Genomic DNA, 17,070 nt, shown 5'->3' on the forward strand with positions numbered 1-17,070 from the left:
GTTCTTGCCATAATATGGACTTTGTCTTTTACCAAATAGGGCTATCTTCTGTATACCAACCATACCTTGTCACAACACAACTGATTGGCTCAAACGCATTAAGAAGTAAAGAAATTCCACTAATTAACTTTTAACAAGGCACACCTGTTAATTGAAATGCATTCCAGGTGACTACCTCATGAAACTGGTTGAGAGAATTCCAAGAGTGTGCAAAGCTGTCATCAAGGCAAGGGGTGGCTACTTTGAAGAATCTCAAATATAACATATAGTTTGATTTGTTTAACACTTTTTTAGTTACTACATGATTCCATATGTGTTATTTCATAGTTTTGATGTCTTCACTATTATTCTACAATGTAGAAAATAGTAAAAATAAAGAAAAACCCTGGAATGAGTAGGTGTGTCCAAACTTTTGACCGGTACTGTATGTACAACTCGTAGTTAGTTTATCCACTGTCCACCACATTTAGGAGGATAACTCAATTTCTGAAATGTAGATCGCTAGCTCACTGGCCAGGGAGTAGCCACTACTAACCAACTAATTGTGGATTTCCTATTCTTTGATACATTTGGGTCAACTTGCACATATCAAGCAACAGACAGTTTGTGGAAAGGTAAAAATAACAATTAGTGGACTTGTTTTATGAATGATCGGACTGTGAAAATAAAATGGATTGGTAGCTAGCTGGTGAGGCTTTCATTTATTTCACAATGAATTAAGCAGGGTCTCCTAAGTCGTTCAGTGCTTACTGCTAATGCCGGCGAGCAAGCTAAACAGAAGGCTCTGCAGTGCATCTGTGTGATGTCACACATCCAAGAAGGCTCAACGAATCACCTGACGTAACTCATGAATATCAATGAATTTGCCTACGGCTATCCTACGAAAGGACATTTCGCTTGCATGTGAGGGTGGTAGAAACCACACCCCCGCCTAGCGTTATGGCTAACTGATGGGATTTGATTAGGCTGAACCGAGTTGCACCAGGCTACGGGCCTGTAATGTGACATATTTTCAAACTAGTTTTTTGGGGGAAGGCAGATAAAGCACATATTTATCAAGAGCAAACCACACTTTTGCATGGGAATCCTAAGTCATTACTCCATGTGTCTGACATACATCACTTTGTTTTGAGTCCACTTCACCATCGGCTTTGAACAGGGCACCCAGCTCACGCCTGGGAGGCAGCCAGGTTTTAAAACTAATACAATCACTGTTCACCTGTTGCAAACTCCACCCACTGGGGCCAGCTTAAAAAACGCCCTCACTCCTGAGAGCGCAGGCCAGCCCCCCTCCACCCAATCCACAATGAGGAAAAACATTGTGAGCTGGAAACTGGGTGTGCTCCTGGCAGGAACGTCTTGTTTACTAACTCTTACCACTATACTCTATACCAGGCAGGGGTACTCAAATAGTATTTGAGGAGGTCCGGTCACACAAATGTCCTAGGTGACAAAGGTCCGGATGGATATTTTCATTTATCGGCATAGTAACAAACCCCCACCTCGCAACCCCAAACCCCTCATTGGCAGAGAGAAAAATTTGCAGTTTTAAAGCAAATTTCCTGCAATTCTACACATTTTCCATGTCTTATGGATCTTCATATGATATCAGGAGTCAAATCACAAACAGAATTCCCAAAATGTTATGCATTTATTTTATTGTCGGGACCTGCGTATTGACCCCGTTTTGTGTCTGGATCCGGCCGGCAGTCCACCTATCAAGTATGGCTGCTCTACACACAGGACCTCACAAACCTTCCATTTCTGAAGGCACTAAAGCTTTTAATAGCTGCATAAAATGCAGGATATTTCTAATTAGTGCAACATGAGGCTGATGGTTCAAACTTGATGCAGAGAACTGGTTTTGGGAATGTGTTCAATTCAAAAGCAGACCGAACAGGATTGTGATTGAAAGAAGAGTAATTTATTTCCCTGGGGAGAGAATTGTGGTTTGTTGTGATTAGTTTAAATTACCAACGCTTTCCTTTAACAAATCAGACTTAATCCTTAACCATCTGCCATAGGCCTACTGTATGTCAGCTGACATATGGACATGGCTCAGAATCAACTCTAACATAACAGAATTGAGGTTCAAATTAGAAAAGCTACCTCATAAATAGTCGGGAAATGTCATGTCTGCCTGTACCAAACTCAGGTCATCTTTGGACAGGGAGCCAAACAGAGAGAGATTGCAGTGCACCCATCAAAACCAAGGCTCAGTGCCCAGAGGTGCTGCCAGAGAGTTTATTTCATTCCAATGACCGTGGCAGGTGCCAAAAATTATTCTAACATCCCCTCCCGTCACCGCCAGTGCCAACATTTCTGTACTATGGCTTTTACTCAATGGCTGTCTACTGGTGAACATATAGCCTAGCTAGCCTAGCAAGACTCAAGAAACAACAGGGTCTCCGTTTCTGGATCCCTAATTCAATGGCATAATGTTGAATACAGTGAAACTGGCTGACCGTACATTTCACTCTGAGATGAGTGAGGCACTTAAGCAGGCACTTAAGGTTCAAGAGTTCATATCCTCATCACAGGTTAATATATTAGGGCTGCCTCTGTAAGGGGTCATTCCAGTCTATGACAGAAGCAGCACATTTACAACACAGTAGTCTCACACACACACCCCTGTTTTAGCCAACCCAGTAGCCACTGCAGCCTCCTCCCACATAAAGGACTTATGCTCTCATCTCACACCACTATCTTATCCAGGTCTGGTTTTGACCAGCTGAGTTGGTAAGGTCTGGTCGAGTTTAATCATTGTAAAACTGGCACAACCCCATTATCCTTCCTTTAAAACAAAACACCAGAGAGACAAAAGCTACGAGTAATTTGTTATTAAAAGTTCAGAACAAATCCTGAAGCGCCACCAAGCTTTATACAAGTCAGCCTGGAGAGAAATTGAGGAAGAGTGCTGTCTGCTCTCTGAAAATGGAGCATGCAGACTAGCATCACCTGGCAAATTCAGCCCTAAGCGGGTCTACAGGTCATGTTTGGTGATCTGCTAAATGGCATATTATTATAATCATCATCGATCAATTACCATCCTAAATCACCAGTGTTCACACAGCCCCACAAGACTGCCCAGTTGAATAAACAAACCCACAACTGGACTGTCAGCATGGGTGGAGAGTGAACCTATGTATAGAGTTCAAACTTCCATTTAACTTTGCATTAGAGTTCAGATTTTGGGATTGTGGTTCAGTTCATCTATTCTATTTCTATGGTTCAGTCGGTGTATGTCATTTCTTGGCCCCTCACGTGTACATAATATGGTTACGTCCGTTCCAAACCTCCTATCAGGAGAGGCTATACAGACACGCCTGGTGCCCAAATTGATGACGTATGTCGCGCAGCTGAGAGTCCAGTGTGGACAGGAATGGATTCGGTTAAGTCAGTCGAGCCTTTCCCAGTTAGTTAGTTTATGCTGGCAACAACAGAAGCATGGCGCTAGTTAAAAGTTGTAAAAGAAAGTGACGTTTATTTCAATAGGCGAGGTAGAAATAACTTGTAGTATTGGTCACCATCTGGACATCACCGTGACATGCCAATTTCTTTTTTGTTTTTTTTCCTTTAGTCATTTAGCAGACGCTCTTATACAGAGCGACTTACAGTTAGTGAGTGCATACATTTTTTTTTTTATTTTCATACTGGCCCCCCAGAACCCACAACCCTGGCGTTGCAAGCGCCATGCTATACCAACTGAGCTACACAGGACCTGCAAGACTAACGTAAATACAAGACCGTGCGAATCACCAGTACAACTATGTTGTACGAGGTTGTTGCTTCCCACTCGGCAGCAGTTCCTTCCCACCGGGAGTGTTTGCGGTTTTCTTGCCAAATTGAGCTACTTTGAAAACGTTTTGGGGCTATTTCCAAGTTGCACAGCGGCCGCCAAGGCTTTTATCTTTAAAAAATATACATATTTCACTGTGACCTGCTCCTGGCTGTCTGGCAGTGAGACAGGCTGTTGCTGAGCGAGTGAGCAGTGGGGAAGGCCGGAGGGGTGTGTTGAGTGAGCGCTACAGTTATTGGCGGAGTCACGTGAGCAAGAGGAGCGAGAGCAGCGCGTGCACGTGACAACTTTTTACTAGTTGTAGGTAGGCTATTTAGGTTGTCATTATGGAGAAACCTATTTCCAAACCCTTTTCCATAAAACATTAATACTCGAGAAATTTTGCACGTCAAGAAATAATGGAGACGAAGCACTGGAAAACGACTTTGGGCGCACTAGAGCGCATTACATCAATCAGCTCGGAGGTGGTCTGCAATGAAACTGACATTAAATGTGGAGAATGATACATTTGTCTCTGTTGGCCATCAAGTATTAATTTACTGCATATGCCATTGTAGGCTACCATTTGATCCAATAAATGTTGAAATGACGATATCACTGGAGTCATTGCAAATCAATTTGTGCCTCTTGTGTAGCCTACCTGGAGCTGGTAAACCAATTGAATAAATATCCTATAACTACAGTTTATTGTTGTTGTAGCCTTAGATTGACGTAACAGTAGTCAGATTAGGCTACAGGTAAAACAAATTCAAAAAAATTTAACACAAGCATATTCAGTTCATATACATATTATTAATATTTAATTCAGTGATTGAAGTGATGACCCCATCCTTAGTAGCCTATTCCAGCAGGCTATTGGGGAAACAAGTACTTCTTATTATCCAAGCAAACGATGGCAAAGTTGAATTACAATCATAAACCCTGATTTTAGTCTGTAGCCTATGCCTATTGAAATGGCAAGTCAATCTCGCAAATGGGCCACTTATAAAGGTTTGTAAAGAGGGGACACCTTCCACCTGATGGCGAAACTCGAGTCGCATCTGCCTCATGCACACATTCATGTTGTTCCTATGTCCAGAGAAAGTGAAATATTCCACGATATTAAAATAAACACGACAAACTGCTAATAATAAAAACGCAGGGCTATTGATACACTTGGCTACTAATTCATTGCAGCTGCAGCACAGAGAAACACATTTTGTGTTTGTAATAGTGTTAAATAAAAAGTGTTGACCGTGCTGAATAAAAACTTAAACATGAACTCCCTCATAAAAAACAGCAGCTCTTTGCTGTATTCTTTGACAGTCTCTCTCTGGTCATGGTTTTTAAAAGTTATGAAATCTCATGTAGGCTAGTATGAAACTTTGCTGGAAGCTGTAGGCACGGTGATTTGAGCTACCCGATTGGCCAGCCCCAGTAAGCTCCAGATCTCCCGGTCTGCCAGGTAGGCAGAGAAAAGAAAAGCAAGGCTTTATCGTTTGCTTTTCTACAGAAATGCTCGGTGATCGACTAGGAATGCCTTAAACACTGCTTTAGACCATGCGTGTGCACAGTTTCTAGTGGTTGAAATATTGGATTTCAAGAAGGCAAAATTAGCCTACTTGTGCAAATGTGGAATATATGATGACACTCTGCAAGATGGTGCCGAGAGAGACTTGAAAAGCTGCACGATTATATGTCTTACTGAAACGTGTCTGGATGATGATGCACTTAGTACACGGTGGATTCTCCATGCAGCGGCAGGATCGTACATTCCAGGGAAGTCGAAAGGAGGTGGAGTGTGTTTTTTCATAAATGTTCATAAATAACAACTGGTGTGCTGCTTCAAGTGTGAAGGAAATCTTGAGCTTTTGCTCACCTGATATAGAATACCTCATGGTAAGCTCCAGACCCTTTTATCTACCAAGAGTAGAGTTCTGTAATTCTCATGGCTGTCTACATCCCTCCACAAGACAACACCACTCTGGCACTCAACAAACTGTATTGGGGCATAAACAAACAAGACACCAGGGGCACTAAAACGCTAGACCACTTTTATTCTACCCACAGAAACGCACACAATGTCCTCCCTTCGGCAAAACGGACAATGACTCCATTCTCCTGCTTCCTATTTACAAACAAAAGCTTAAAAACAGGAAGTACCAGTGATGCGCTCTATACGAAAGTGGTCGGATGAAGCAGACGCGAGGCAACAAGACTGGTTTTGCTAGTACAGACTGGGATATGTTGTGTGATTCATCCGATAGTATTGAGGAGTTTACCACAACAGTCACAGGCTTCATTAATAAGTGTATAGACGATGTCGTCACCACAGTGACTATAAGAATGTATCCAAACCAAAAACCATGGATTACAGGCAATATCTGTGCTGTGCTAAAGGCTAGAGCTACTGCTTACAAGGAATGGGACACGGACGCATACAAGATAGCCGGCTACGTCCTCCGACAAGACATCAAACATGCAAAAGGAGGAAGGTGGAATCCTATTACACCGGCTCCGACGCTCGTCGTATGTGGCAGGGCTTGCAGACGATAATAGATTACAAAGGGAAACCCAGCCATGAGTTACCCAGCGATGCAGAACTCTTAAACGACGAGCTAAATGCATTTTATGCTCGCTTCAAGGAATATAACACCGTGCCTTGCGTGAAATATCCTGTTTTATCTGGATGACTGTGATCTCGCTCTCTGTGGCCGATGTGAGCAAAACGTTTAAAAAGGTTAACAATCACAAGGACGCCAGGCCAGACGGAATACGGGGGCGCGTTCTCAAAGCACGAGCAGACCAGCTCAGCTGGCGAGTGTCTTCAGACATTTTCAATCTCCTTGTCCCAGTCTGTAATCCCAACATGTTTCAAGCTGACCACCATTGTCCCTGTTTCCAAGAACTCCAAGGTAACCTGCCTAAATGACTACCGCCCTGTAGCACTCACATCTGTAATTATGAAGTGCTTTGAAAGGCTGGTCATGACACACATCAACACCATCATCCCAGACACCCTGGACCCACTCCAATTCGCATACCGCCCGAACAGATCCACAGATGACGCAATCTCAATTGCACTTCACACTGCCCTTTCCCACCTGGACAAGAGGGGAAATAACTATGTGAGAATGCTGTTCCTAGACTACAGCTCAGCGTTCAACACCATAGTCCGGCCACAGGTGGTGAGGGTAGGCAACAACACCTCCGACACGCTGACCCTCAACACGGTGGCCCTTTAGGGGTGTGCTTAGTCCCCTCCTGTACTCCGTTTACCCACAACTGCGTGGCCACGCACGACTCCAACCCCATCATTAAGTTTGCTGACGACACGGTGGTAGGCCTGATTACCGACGGCGATGAGTCAGCCTACAGGGAGGTCAGAGACTTAGCAGTGTGGTGCCATGACAATAACCTCTCAGTAAGACCAAGGAGCTGGTCGTGGACTACAGGAGAAAGAGGGGAGAGCACGCCTCCATCCACATCAATGGGGCTGTAGTGGAGCGGGTCGACAGCTTCAAGTTCCTTGGCGTCCACATCACTAAGGACTTAACATGGTCCACACACACAGTCATGAAGAGGGCACGGCAGCGCCTCTCTCCCTCAGGAGGCTGAAAAGATTTGGCATGGACCCTCGGATCTTCAAAAAGTTATACAGCTGCACCATTGAGAGCATCTAGTCACTTTGCCTTGCCTTCATGTACATACCGTATCTACCTCGTACCTCTGCACATTGATATGGTACTGGTTCTCCCTGTATATTTTATTCCTCGTGTTGCCATTTTATTGTTAAACTCTGCATCGTTGGGAAGGGCTCGTAAGCAAGCATTTCACAGTAAAGTCTACACCAGTTGTATTCGACGCATGTGACAAATACAATTGTATTCATTCATAACAAAACAGACAGCTAAATATAACACAAGATGCAATCATTTGCCATTAGTGAGAAGAGCAAAACTCTATGTATTGTATCTTTGCATTCTAAAATAATTAGCAATAGACATATTTCCATGATCATTGCAGAATAAATTCCTCACCTTTTTTGACTGCAATGGTTTCATTAAGCTACTCGCAAAATAGCCTATAGGCCTACAGTCGTGGCCAAAAACTCACAATTTCCCTAAATATGTTGAAATTGAACAAAGTATTTGGTCTCCACAATTCTTTATTTCACTGTTAATATTACAGAACCTTTGTTTTTGATTCAGAACTTGATATATCCATTTAACATCAGAAAAACAGAAATGGCAGACAAAATTGACACCCTAGACTTAATATTTGGTAGCACAGCCTTTGGTCAAACTGCAATCATGCGCTTCCTATAGCCATCGATGAGCTTCCTGCACCTCTGTACTAGCAGTTTGGCCCACTCCTCTTGTGCAAACTGCTCCAGTTCTCCCAGATTTGAAGGGTGCCTTCTCCCAACTGCTGTTTTCAGATCTCTCCACAAGTTTTCAAATGGGATTTAGATTTGGACTCATTGCTGGCCACTTCAGAACAGTCCAGCGATATGTCTTGAACCATTCTTGGGTGCTTTTTGAAGTGTGTTTGGGGTCATCGTCCTGCTGGAAGACCCATGACCTGAGACAGAGACCCAGCTTTCTGACACTGGGTACGACATTGTGCTCCAAAATGCCTTGGTATTCTCCTGATTTCATGATGCCATGCACACGTCCTCCATGTTTGACTGTAGGGAAGGTGTTATTTTCTTTGAAGGCTTCATTTTGTTTTCTGTAAACATAGAGATGGCGTGCTTTACCAAAAAGCTATCATTTGGTCTCATCTGTCCATAGGACATTCTCCCAGAAGGATTTTGGCATGTTCAGGTAAGTTTTGGCAAACTGCAGTCGGGCTTTCTTATGTCTTTCTCTCAGCAGTGGGGTCCTCCTGGGTCTCCTACCATATAACCCCCTTTCATTGAGTTGGCGATGGATGGTGCGAGTTGAAACTCTCGTACCTTGTGTCTGAAGGTCAGCTTGAATCTGTGTGGCAGTTGACTGAGGTGCTTTCTCCACCATTCGAACAATCCTTCGCTGCAATCTTTCATCAAGTTCTCTCTTGTGGCCACGTCCAGGGAGGTTGGCTACAGTGGCATGGGCCTTAAACTTCTTGATAACATTACGTACGGTGGAAACAGGAACATCAAGGTCTCTGGAGATGGACTCGTAGCCTTGAGATTGTCCATGCTTGGCTACAATCTTGTGTCTGACCTCCTCAGATAATTATCTGGTTTTCTTTCTTTTCTCAATGCGGTACACAGTGACACAAAGCAGGAGAATTAGTTATTTTCTCTATTCAAACTGGTCAAATTAGCGATTTTTATATTGCAGGCACCTGCAACTCACCACAGGCGGTTCAATTCCAACGTAAAGGAGAATCACCTGCTTGAAATCTAATTATTTCTATCTACTTCTAGAAGGTGCCAATAATATTGTCCGGGCCATTTTAGGATTTATTTGTGGAATAAGCTAAGATTTTGTAAATTATTCAGATGTTTTTGTTTTGTTCAACTGCACACTGAAGACCAAAACATGTTTTAATCAACAGATTTCTGGAAGAAATTGTGCATTATTTGAAAAAAGTGCAAGGGTGCCAATATTTTTGGCCACGACTGTACAACAAGTTAGGATAGGCTACCATTCGTCCCATCTCATTTTATTGGACCCACTTCACAGTAGTAAATAGATAAGCCATTTCAAGTATTTTGCTCTATGCGATCCGATGTGCAGTTTAACGGTAGAACAGACGGTTCACCTTTTCCATTTATGTTTGTAGGCTACTACGTCTGAATACTGTAATATCACATTTCTCGAGTAGGCAATACTTTATTTATAAACATAATACAAATATATCCTAACCATTGCAGAATACATTTCTCAGCTTTTCTGGTCATGATGAGTTCATATTCCCGAAGCAGCCATACAACAAATTACCATGCGCATCTCATTTAATTGGGCCTATTAGATAGGCTATTATAATTTCAAGGAATTTCATGCGTCCGACAGGGAGCGCAGTATATAACATACAGTAGAATTCAACAGATGAACAGACAGTTGATCTTTTGCATTGAAGTGTGTTGGCTACCACTGTAAGTAGGCCTACTGTGGTTTAAAAAAAAAAATCAGAGTAGACAATGTTTCAGAATTCGCGGGCAGTGCAGCATATTTAGGTTCGGGAAAAAGTTAATCCAAAACATTATTGCACTCAAGTCCACAACAATTTGGTATCTGTTTTTGTCTTTTAGAAACTGTCAGATACAGCAAATGTCACTGCAAAAGAAAACAAACATTCCTCCAAAGACATTTGATCAAGTTCGCTATGCATTGCTATTTCCATTAGATACGGTCTTGGCCTAATTCCAATACTTCCGAAGTATACAGCAAATAAAGGCATTATTGTCACCATAAAAGGTGAACAATGGGATTTTATAAACAGGAAACCTGCGTATGTATGGCGTGCGCCAAGTTTATAAATCTCAATGTTTGTGCCTGTGCAGTGTTTTCAGAAATGGTGCATGCAGATATTTAGTTTATAAATGGACACAACTGTTATAAATTAGGCCCCTAGTGTGTCGGGGAGGGTAGTGCGTTTTTTCCCTGGTTTACATTCACTCTTCTGCTCATATTTTCCCTATAAAACAATGGCTTGACTTTTGATATTACCCTAATAAAGTGTAGAAATGTTTATGAAGGTTTGGTATGTGTGTAGCTCAGTTGGTAGAGCATGGCGCTTGCAACGCCAGGGTTGTGGGTTCAATTCCCACGGGGGACCAGTATGAAATTGTATGCACTCACTAACTGTAAGTCGCTCTGGATAAGAGCATCTGCTAAATGACTAAAATGTAAATGTGTGGCTATTATTAAGCTTTAGCTACTGCAGGCCTAAGATATGAAGGTAGTGTGACCTGGCGCTCCAACTGACTCCAACAGTTGAACTTGAGGTGAGGAAGTCTGTTTCAGGCCTACCAGAGTTACTCCTATAATCTAACAATATAACGCCTAACATTATACAAAATATTCTGATGGCTAATTTGTTAATTTACTTCCTTCTGTACATCTGACGCAGTAGCCATCTGACAAAGAAATGCATGTCGGTGTAGTAGCATGCCACTGGCATATCTCTCTGGGGTTAGGTCTAAGCTTCTCTTCTATCTTAAAATATTAATATTATACAGTGGACACATAAGCCTGTAGGTTTATGCACGCAATTCCCTGATACATTTAGTGCTCAAATCTCTGGCAGCTGAACCGTGAGGTGGACAATTATTATATTTCAGGAAAGTAGCCTAAAAACCAATAAAACATTTTTTTGTCTATACAGTTTTGCAGTGTTTTTGTAATTTGTTATAGCTTAAACTCCCCCCTCATACTCATCTGGAGGTTGAGCATTTTTTCATCTCTATAATATGTCTGCATCTATGTAAATTGTATATGTAATTTTGTTTTAAAAAATTAGGCACTACAATGGAAATAAGTCACCGGCTTTATTATGCTTTTCTTTTATACTGACAAATAAAAATCAATCAATCCAAACTGTCCAGCGGCCAATTGATGAATGGAAAAAGACATTGCTACAAAATACCAAAAGGTTTAATTATATTCTGAGAATGTCAAGACAAGCCTTCAATACTAGGTAAGCCTACAAGGTAGTGAGGGATGTATTTTCTGTTTGTAGAGATTGACAGTCTTATTTACTGTGGTGTTGAAAATGCAAACCATGATATTTAAGTCCCCGAAGTCGGTATGCTTTGTTTATTGGTTCTGTGGTGGATTGGCACAGAAACCCATTGGTGGAAAATGTGTTGCATATATTTAATATAATTATAAATATGGCATCAAAATGTTGAAAATCAGATTTCCTCCTAGCTGATAATTGTCTACAGCCGGCTTTGATCGTAGTGTTATGAAACAGGCGGGGAAAGGGAGAGTGACCTTGTCTGTGGTGGTCGGCGAACCGTCAACCTTCTGGCCCGTAGCCCTGCTGTGGCATCGACTGTGCCACAAAAGCATGTGGAAGGGGCAAAGTCGATATCCAGGGTCGCTACAGTTGGTCGTAAACATTATTTTGAGTTAATTCTATGAGGGGGGAGGGTATTCAATGCATTTTACAGGGAAAGGGAAGGGTCAGGTGAAAATATTTGTAATGTTGGGAAGGTGGGTGCATTTTTTTTATGACACCTTGAGTTGGACCTGCCCCTAAATTTTGATCTGTCGCTTAGGCCGCAGGTGTCCATATAGCGTCTCCCCTTCCAATCAGCTACCACCAGAAGTGGTTACAGAAGGGGAAACCCAGACACTTCACAGGGGCTATAAAGCTGAAGCATCCATTTAGAACGTTCTCACCACCAAATATGGTCCAGTAGTGGGTAGTGGGAGGGGATGGATTAAGGTGAAACTGGGCCGACATTCTTCTAATTTTCTCATCAATGAAACATCTGATCATAATACATTTTTCTGTTCCCAAAACTAGAACCTTACGAACACAGTACACTACGTTTTATAGACTTGATGCTTTGCCAAAGTAAAAAAAAAAAGTATTTGTTTAAGAGTGCAAGGTCGAATTGAGTTTGTGCACATGCGCACTTCCGAGGAGGCGTTCCCTAACGGAAATATGCAAATATATGCTACAATGCGCCAATAGGATCTTGCTAGCTTGTGTGAACGCACCATAACGTTGGACGTCAACCGCGGATAAACCCCACTGAAGAAAAAGAAGCAGCTAGCTAGCTCGTGTTTCGCCCACCTCCATGCTTGTTCTGCCCACTATGCTTCATTTGCTCCCACTGTAAACGACACAGATGAACTATCTTGGGTTAGTTATAAATATAATTGCTACCACTCTCTGCTGAGAGGTATAAAGCGGCTGTTTCCGGTTCAGGGATACAGTATTTTCCCTGAAGAAAAAAAAAACATGTGGAGACTTCGCTCAGGCGTCCACGCCAGCTACGTGGTTATGCTGGGTTCAAAACAACTGGGAACTCGGAAATCTCTGACTTCAGTGCAATCAAAACAACTAGGAACTCGTACAAAAACGAGCTCCGACTGGGAAAATCGATTTGAACGGTAATCCAACTCGGGCCTCTTTCTAGAGCTCGAAGATCACCGACGTCATGATTTGACCTCGTATCTTTGAGAGTTCCCAGTTGTTTTGAACGCGGCATTTAATCAGCTACAAGCGCGAGGGCTCCATAGATAGGCCCCTTCAACCTCAGATGCTAATTTGCCCGGTGATTGACAAAATACCTTTTGTGCAACAGCTTTCGTTTTATAGTTTGATTTATTACTTCATAATTGTAGCTAGCAACAAAATACAGTTGTACGTTTGTCAGAACGTATCTAGCTAGCTTGGTAATGGATAGATAAGCTACCTAGTTAACTAGCTAGTAATTTAGCCAATGCATATTATCTTGGTGGTAGTTAACATTAGTTAGCTTTGAATTTGTGTGGACCCTCAGCGGGCATGAGTTGACTGTCAAAGTAGCTAACAAGATATGGAAACCAGCCGCTTCCTCACACAACGTAATTTTAAAAGTCAATATTAGCAAGCTAGCATCGAAACATACGTAGCCTAGGAAAGTTGGAAAATGTTTGAACCATCTGAACGGGAGTTGACAGACTGGCTAGCATGCTAGCTACACTCAGTGTCAGTTCAGCGTTGAATGACCCACGCCCCTTCACTGTCCCCGCTTTACCTCCTTTACAGGGGGTCCTGTGTTGGCTGTGCTGGGCACGATACCCCTCAATCACCTCCCATTCGCCGTTGTCTCGCTTGATGGGGAACGACACACTCAGTATATGGTTGCAGGGCTTGATAATCTTGAGGATTCCACGTACGCGGTGTCTCTTCTGCACTGGCGTCTCCTTGTTTTTGAGGTCCTCCACCAGTTTATCCTCAACGATATTTGCACCGCGGTCAAAGAATCCCTCCACCATTTTAAAGAAGTTGGGATCATCTGTATCTTTCTCTCCTCCGACCTCGCTGTAGTGGCACACCCTCATCAACGACGCGGTAACTGGAAGAGCCGACTCGACACATCCCGAGGCCAGAGCACTGTTTGCACCACGAGTAAGTAATTCTCCGAAATATCTGTACATTTTTAACAGAGGTAGTAACGAATGAAATTCAAAGAAAAGTGAGGGGTTAGACAATGAAATGGTCCGGGGGAAAACCAAAACTTAAAACAAGACAACGGCTTGTCCTGTCCCGTTTCGCATTGATCTGACAGCAGTCACGCGTCCCTTTTCTTGTTTTAATGCAGACGCGTTTGTGTAGATTCCTACCTCACTGGGGAGGGTTCCACTTGAACGCGCATGCAAAGTAATGCGCGCCTCCGCAACAAATAGTTGCGCTCCCTGGGCGTGTTCAGCAGGACGCAAGTTCAGATATAAATGTGTGATGTAAAACAAACAATCCTCTGTTATATATAATAAGGAATCACATCAGGCTCTAGTCATAACATTTCTATCTGCAACATTCCACAACGTTTTTGTACTGAACATGGCCCAGTTCTCTTGACATTGATTAAAGCAAAATGTCAAAAACGTGTGTATAATCCTGCACAGTGAATGATGTGGTAGCAGAGAGAGTTCATTTTCATTTGTAGAATATCAATTCATGAGTTGGAGGGGTGTGTTCAAGGGTGTGGGCTATACAGGAAGTACTGAATTATGGAAAATAAATGGATTGAGATACACATTTTGGGTCTTCAACATTTTTATTTTGACCTGCAGCACCCATAGATTGCTCCCAACCCCCCCCTCAAAAAGTGTTATCTCTTTGAAAGACAGCAGGTTCACCCATGGGAAGGGAGTAACGTTAGAGCGCACTGAGGAAAATATATTCCATGTGCTGCTTTCTCTGTACATTTAGTTATTTTGCATCACAGAGGGAAAAGGAGGCTTGCAGACTGTAGCATTTGTAAAAACCATAAAAGTCATACACCACTACATCCCAATTTTTAGGAATGAACGCCAAGGCAGACAGTGTCCTTAGTATGTAAGACGCTGCACATTGGTGTGGATGGAGATCTATCACCAGGAAGTTGCAATAGTGTTTTCAACCCCAAGCCTCACCCACTAAGCATTTGTCGTCAGGCGATGTCTTTTGGATGTATTTTTACGATCTGCACCATATTTGGCCAAAACATAGACATTCAAATTTGGTCTTGATTAAGCCCGAACATAGACGTCTATAATTGGTTACGATTTGGTCCGGACTGGCCTTGATTTAGTCCAAACATAAACGTCTATAATCGGTTCAGATTTGGTCTGGACCGGACCAAATCTGAACCTATCATAGACCTCTATGTTTCACCAGTTTGGACAGTACAGTAGATTTTAGTAATTTAGCAGACGCGCTTATTTACATTTTAGTCATTTAGCAGACGCTCTTATCCAGAGCGACTTACAGTTAGTGAATACATACATTTTCATACTGGTCCCCCGTGGGAATCGGACCCACAACCCTGACATTGCAAGCGCCATGCTCTACCAACTGAGCTACACAGTACATTACAGTACACCAGGGATGGGCAACTTTGATGGAGGTGGGGGCCACAAAAAATCTGAACTCAACATTAGGGGCCGCAGTGGCTCGGGGTCAGTGTACCCACATCCAAACCCACACATGCAGGTCAGAGCTGGCCCTAACCTTTTGGGGGCCCTAAGCAAAAATTTGTTGGAGGGCCCCCGCCACCTTGCAAGCAGAACATTTTAGTGGCCCCCCTCTCGAAAGCGGTCCCCCTCAAGTTTGAGTTAATTACCAGCAATTCTACACATTTTGTCATGGGGTGGAGAGAAAATGTTGCAATTGTATAACTAATTTCATGCAGTTCTACATATTTTGCCATAGGGTGGAGAAAGATGTTTGCAGTTTTTATATCATATTTTAGTGAGAGTGACTAACAAAATCAATGGGGGCCCCGGTCGGTAATTCCACCATGATTATTACAAGTTTAATCTAGCGGCCAGTTAATGTAACAATCTATAACATAACAAAAGAAAAAGTGCTGATGCACAACCAAATTTCAAAATTGCACCTTGTGTATCCTACTATTCTAACTCTCAACAGTAAGTTGAGACCCTGACCGAGTTCCAAAATATTTTGGGGGGTAAATTGATCCGCGGGCCCACGGGCCGCCAGTTGCCCATCCCTGCAGTACACAGTACATTAAGGAAAAGTACAGTACAATAGAGCACACTAGAGTACAGTAAAGTGTACTGTATTGTACTCTACTTTACTCTAATGTACTCTAATAACTGTACTGTACTCTACTGAATAAAACTCTACTGTCCTGTACCATATAGAACTGTACTCTATTTTTACTGTGCTCTACTGTACTAAACTGTGCCATACTGTACTGATGTTCAAACTTGTGAAAAATAGCCTAGACATCTATGATTTGGATCTGGTCCGCACCGACCCAATGTTTACTTGTTTGGGTGCGGAGCTCCTTCGAATAATACCCAGCATGCTTTGCAAGTTTTTGTTTTTACATGTACATTTTGGTAATTCAGCAGATGCTCTTATCTAGTGTGACTTACAGTCAGTGCATTCAACTAAGGTAGATGAACAACAATCTATCCCATTCATAGCAAAAAAGAAATATGTAGCCGTTACTAATTTTTACATTTTAGAATGTTTTTGTAGTTGAAGTGGTCTGTTGGTTTATTCTATATGTTGGACTACTTTGAATATCATTGCTGCCAGTTTTAAAGCTTTTGAAAAAGCTAACATAAGTGCATGTGATACAGTAGATGGGTGGAATGCTACATATTTTTCGGCAATCTTCAGTTGGATCCTCTTTCCTATTAAGAGGTGTGAAATTATTATTGTGATATAATGCTGATGTATAGCAGCTGAAATTTGGCCATAGAATCAATGACCGAAAAATACGTATTTTCAATGTCTGTAAATGAGAACATTTCATAGTCTGGGAAAAACAGACAGACGTATGTTCAATGTCTGGAAAATACGTATTTTTTTCTTTTTCATTCAGCACCTAAAATGCACCTGATGTTGATTTTGACGTATAATACATATTTTCAATGTCCGTATAAGACGTATTTTCGACATCCAGAAAATACTTCAAACCTTTCATTCAGCACCTGAAATGCACGTGATGTCAACATCTAGGAAAATACGTATAAAAGAGGTCTTTCCACTTAAATTTGCTTACTTGGCAGTGTCAATGGGTTTGCTTACACATGTCTCAAAAGGCACAGCACTGGCTGATGCAACCTGATGTCAAACAGGTTGTAGCTGTTTCAGTTTGTAAATCCTTACTACTG

At 42.3% G+C, this 17,070-nt stretch overlaps 1 protein-coding gene across 1 annotated transcript in view; it reads right to left on the minus strand.

Annotated features, from left to right (window-relative positions):
- Nucleotides 1-14,084, minus strand: part of LOC311110709 (glutamate dehydrogenase, mitochondrial-like) — a 49,292-nt gene extending 35,208 nt beyond the window's left edge. Inside the window, exon 1 of the mRNA XM_084153266.1 lies at nucleotides 13,473-14,084. Within this exon, the coding sequence (XP_084009392.1) occupies nucleotides 13,473-13,875 (403 nt within the window). The 5' untranslated portion in view covers nucleotides 13,876-14,084. The remainder of the gene's footprint in view (nucleotides 1-13,472) is intronic.
- Between the last annotated feature and the right edge of the window lie 2,986 nt (nucleotides 14,085-17,070).

The sequence above is a fragment of the Coregonus lavaretus genome (genome assembly GCF_964263955.1).
Source record: "Coregonus lavaretus genome assembly, chromosome: 36".
In the NCBI taxonomy this organism is placed as follows: Eukaryota; Metazoa; Chordata; class Actinopteri; order Salmoniformes; family Salmonidae; genus Coregonus; species Coregonus lavaretus.